The sequence below is a fragment of the Mus caroli genome, chromosome 4 (genome assembly GCF_900094665.2).
Source record: "Mus caroli chromosome 4, CAROLI_EIJ_v1.1, whole genome shotgun sequence".
Classification (NCBI taxonomy): Eukaryota; Metazoa; Chordata; class Mammalia; order Rodentia; family Muridae; genus Mus; species Mus caroli.
Window position 1 is genome coordinate 4,745,257 of NC_034573.1, and position 5,272 is coordinate 4,750,528.

A 5,272-nucleotide genomic window follows, 5' to 3' on the forward strand; every position below is an offset into this window, starting at 1 on the left:
ACAGATCCCTGCCTGACAGACAGCATACTCACAGATCCCTGCCTGACAGACAGCATGCTCACAGATCCCTGCCTGACAGACAGCATGCTCACAGATCCCTGCCTGACAGATAGCATACTCACAGATCCCTGCCTGACAGACAGCATGCTCACAGATCCCTGCCTGACAGATAGCATGCTCACAGATCCCTGCCTGACAGATAGCATACTCACAGATCCCTGCCTGACAGCCTGCCCATCTGAGTGGCTTGTTCTCTCCAGGCATGATTAACTTTTCCGTTTTAAGTGGTTGTTTTTTTATGACGTTTTTCTTTGAATAATTTGCTTTCATTTTAACAAAATTCCTCACAAAAAAAAATTATCCACATTTTCTACCCCTTAATGTCTCTGTCTCCTTCTCCTCCCTCCTCCTCTCTCTGTCCCTCCCATTTTCCTTCCTTCCTTCTTTGTAAGTGGTGTTGGTTTTCCTGAGACAAGGTCTCATGTAGCCCAATGTGGTCTTAGATTCAATGTGTAGCTGAGGATGGCCTTGAACTCTTGATCTTCTTGTCTCCACTTTCCAAGTGAAGGAACCCTTTGCTTTTCACCCTAGCATTTATTCAGCTTGCTGTTTTCCAATTTTGTCAAAGTAACAAAAAAGTGGTTATTATTCTTGTCAATTTTTAAATAATTATTATGAATATGAGTATATTTGTAGGCCTATAAAATTAGGCCTATAAGACATATCTGTGATTGAGGGTTCTTGCTGCCAAGCCTAGCAGTCCGAGTTTGATCCATGAAAGGAGAGGGGTATCTTCTGGGAGTTGTCTCTGGTGTGAGGTCCATAACACAAACACATATGCACACATAGAGAAATAAAAAACATGTTGGCTTATCTATTGACTTCTTTGAAGGGCTTTTATGCCATTGGGTGATGGTTTTATATGTGTCTCTAGCCAGAGGAGATATTTTTTAAAGTATATATGCTATGAGTATACATGTGTGTGTAGATGAACAGATGTGAAAACACTATAATGTTTTCTGTAGCATAATTTTTTATTATATTTTTCATTCTAGTACCTCATGACTTCCGTGTTCCCTATTCTCTAGAGTGCTAATATTTCTGAGCCTAAAAATCATGAGCATAACCCATTAGTTTCTAGATCTTGACTGTATGTATCCCAAGAATAGAATAAGTATTCAAACATCAGGTGAAAAACATGGCAAGCAGTATATCTTAGGATACAAATTTTCCTTCTATCTTACCTCCTGATCACAGCTAAAAGGATTCTAAGGTGCTAAAATGAATATATGTTCTTGTTTGCTTTGCTTTTTGGAAGAGGCTGTCATCTAACACAGGCTGGTTTCAGTCCCACTCTGTACCTGAGGATGGCCTTGAATGCCTGATTCTCCAACCTCTCAATATTGGCTTTCCAAGCATTACCCTGCCTAACTGTAACTGTGATTTTTTTTTTTTTCTATTTTTGAGACAGGGTCTTTCTGCATAGCCTTAGCTATCCTAGAATTCACTTTGTAGGCCAAGCTAGCTTTGAACTCAGAAAAATCCACTTGCATCTGCCTCCCATAGATGATTAAAGGTATGCGCCACCATGCCCAGGCCTGTAGTTTTTTGTTTTGTTTTGTTTTGTTTTTAACATGTGGTTTTGCTGTGTGGTCTAGATGACCTAAAACTCACAGGAATCCCTCCTGCTTTAGCTTCGAAAGTGCTGGAGCTACAGAGTTGGATGTACACAGTAGGAAAACATGCCCTAGCATCTGGATTATCTAGAGTCTAGATAAGAGAATGATTTGGTTTAAGTGATGGCTTCCAGCAGCTGTGTTTATCACCTATCTCCAAAACAAGCATTCTGTGTTTTAATAGTCCAGTGTGAAATATTTCAACTTAGTTCCTTTAACAAATGGTTTTCTCTTCTATTCAGGTGTAGAGTTTGGTGCTCGGATGATAACGATTGATGGGAAACAGATAAAACTCCAGATCTGGGATACAGTAAGTGCAGCATTTATTATAAGAGTGCCTTTGCATGCTTGGTCAAGGTTAAATATGTTAGACACCAAATTTCTACAGCCCTGAAATGAAATGAACTAGAAAAGATTTTTCTTAATATTTAGTGATTTTAACAGGTAAATGTGCCTACAGGAACTGAGTATTGGTAGACAAATGTGTGAATCCTTAGGCCTTGTGATCTGAATAGAAACACTCCAGGAACTGTATATATGTCTAGTTTTTAAATGTTCATTTTTATGTATCTGTGTGTGTTTGCATGAGACTATATGTATACCACATGTGTACAGGGGCCCGTGGAGGCAGAATAGGGCATTGGAAGCCCTAGAATTTGTGAACTGTCGTGTGGGCGCTGGGAACCAAACCCAAGGTCATCTGTAAGAACAGCGAATGCTCTCAACCATGGAACTGTGTCTCCAGCCCCTAAAAAGTGTATTTTTAAGAAAAATAATCACAGAGTCTATATTTTTAAGGAGTAAATGTGGTGAAAAATAAAAATATCACTATTATGTAGTTACTGATCCTGAGAGCTTATTATTTTAAGTTTGATTCAGTCCTGATCACTGGAAGCCTCTTAATAAGCCTATTTCTATCACTTCCCATTTAGTGAACTAATGCTACGTGTAATCTATATGGTTTTAAATGTTGTTTTCTAATAGGAACCCAGAATAAGAAAATTATTTGCATTTGTAAACATTATTCTAATTACTGCCCACCTTTATGAACCCTCTTACAATATACTCAGTAACCTATTTTTCCTATTTTAAAAATTTAGTGAATTTTTTTACATGCATAGAAGTGAAGTTACAGTGAATACCATAAAGCAGCAGTTTTCAAACCCCCTATAGGCTTAAAACGGGCCTATTTAAGAGCTTTAGCTTTTATGGGTTATTAGTACAAAGAGTACTATATTAAAAATTAAAATTGGGGGCGTCGCCTGCACCAGCGCATAGGGTACTCACAGGGGCGGCCCGGCCCTCCCTCCTTCCCAGGCCCACCAAGCCTGAACCTCCAGATCTGTTCCTCACCCTGGGCCCACCCTGCGCTCTGGCGGACCCATCCTGCTGGCACCAACCGCTTCCCCCACCCCTACCCCACACCCCTCCGCCTCCCCCGGCTCTGTAAGGAGTTTGGCAAGGCCAGAGCTTGGGGCTCTTCCTCCCAGGCGGAGGGATCCACTGCGGCCGGCCAAGGAGAGGGCTTTGGCATCAGCGCATAAGGGGCCGCCACTGGGGTGATGCAGTGACTGCTGCCGCTGGCCCAGAAGCTCAGCTCATTGGATCCGCGCCCAGGAACTCCCAGTCCACTCCCTGCGACTGCTCAGGAGTCTCAAGCCCCCTCGCCCCTCCCCTGTCCCCGTCCCAGGGGCCGTTGCTGTAGTTTCCCACCTTGGCTCTGAAGAGAATTCACAAGGAATTGAGTGACCTGGCTGGAGATCCTCCAGCAGTGTTCAGCAGGTCCTGTTGGAGATAATAGGTTTCATTGGTAGGCTACAGTAATGGGGCCAAATGAGTGACCCTACCAGGATGGATGTAGACAATTCATTTCTCAACAGATTACCCCATCAAACCACGTAAGACTGCATTTACAACAAGAATTTATCATCCAAATATTAACAGTAATGGCAATATTTGAATAATATTCTACGGTCACAGTGGTCTCCAGCACTATTTCAAAAGGACTTTTGTCCTGTTCTCTCTTGTGTGATCCCAATCCAGATAGTCCTTTTCTGCCTGAGATTGCTCGGATCTACACAACAGAGGAAAGTACTACAGAATAGCTCGGGGATGCACTCATAAGAGCGCCATGTAATTAAAAAAGTTATTGGATAACCTCTACAAATAAAGCTAGGGGAAATCTGAAAAAAAATTAAAATTGAGAAACTTATTAGATACTTGGGTTTTTTTGCTTTCATTTCTGGTATTGGGGGATCTAACACAAGACTTTATGTATATTAGGCAAGTGATAAGCACTAAGCTATATCCTCAGTCTCTAGTTCATTTTAAAATAATATTGGTAAGATTTTTTAAATGAAGATAAACAATATAGTATTTATGAAAGTTAATTCTACTTTCCCAAAGCAAAAATAATCAGCTCTATTTTTGTAGAAAGAAGATTGACATAGTGTTATGGTTAAGGTGTGCACCGCCACACCCAGCATGTATCTGTTTCATGAGGGTTTCTACTGTGTCACTGCATGTGATACAGGTACGTGTTGGTGTGCATGTGGATGCAAGAGGTCAATGTCAGGTATTTTGATCAGGGTCCATCTTGGTTTTCTTTTGTTTGTGTCAGAGTTTGGAGCTCATCAGTTGTACTAGACTGGCCAGTGAGTTTCATGGATTCCTCACTTTACCTCCAAAGTCTTGGGATTATACACAAACCACCATACTAAGCTTTTCATATGAAGACTGGGTATCTGAGCCCAGGTCCTCACACTTGTGAGACAGGCAGGCACTAGACCAACTGAGTTGTGTTGCTACCCCAACACTTTTGTGACTTGGATTTTCTGAGGCAACATGACTTCAAATCAAAACTACATGGAAAGCCTGGACACGGTGGCACATGCCTCTAGTCCTTGCACTTGGGAGGGTAGAAAGAGGAAGATCAGGAATAGAAGATCATCCTCAACTCTATATGAATTAGAGGCCAGTGTAGACTACATTGACTTTGTCTCAGAGAAACTATTGGAAAAGGGAAAAAAACCCTACATGGAAGGGCTTTAAGGTATGTATCTCATAGATCAAGGTCTTGATTTAAACATATTCTTAGTTAATGATTTCATTGCTGTGAAGAGACATGACCAAGGCAACTTGTATAAAGGCAAATATTTAATTGGGGCTGGCTTTCAGTTTTAGAGGTTTGGTCCATTATCATCATGGTGTGAAGCATGGTAAGCATGCAGGCAGAGATAGTGCTGGAGGAGCCAAGAGTTCTACATCTTGATCTGCAGGCAGCCAAAAGGGACTGTCCTCCACCTGTAGCCCAGAGAGGCTCTTTTCTGCACTGCGCAGGGCTTGAGCGCTCAAGGCCCACCTACACAATGACAGACTTCCTCCAACAAGGTTACACCTCCTAATGGTGCCACTTCCCATTGGCCAAGCATATTCAAACCACTACACCAACCAAAAGGAATTATTTTGTGCTGCATTAAAAGCTTGACATAAAGTAGTTTGCTTTCAGCCGGGCGTGGTGGCGCACGCCTTTAATCCCAGCACTCGGGAGGCAGAGGCAGGCGGATTTCTGAGTTCGAGGCCAGCCTGGTCTACAA

At 42.0% G+C, this 5,272-nt stretch overlaps 1 protein-coding gene across 1 annotated transcript in view; it reads left to right on the plus strand.

Annotated features, from left to right (window-relative positions):
• Positions 1–5,272, plus strand: part of Rab2a (RAB2A, member RAS oncogene family) — a 73,451-nt gene that overhangs the window by 36,315 nt on the left and 31,864 nt on the right. Inside the window, exon 3 of the mRNA XM_021160387.2 lies at positions 1,919–1,986. Coding sequence (XP_021016046.1) covers positions 1,919–1,986 — 68 coding nt within the window. The remainder of the gene's footprint in view (positions 1–1,918; positions 1,987–5,272) is intronic.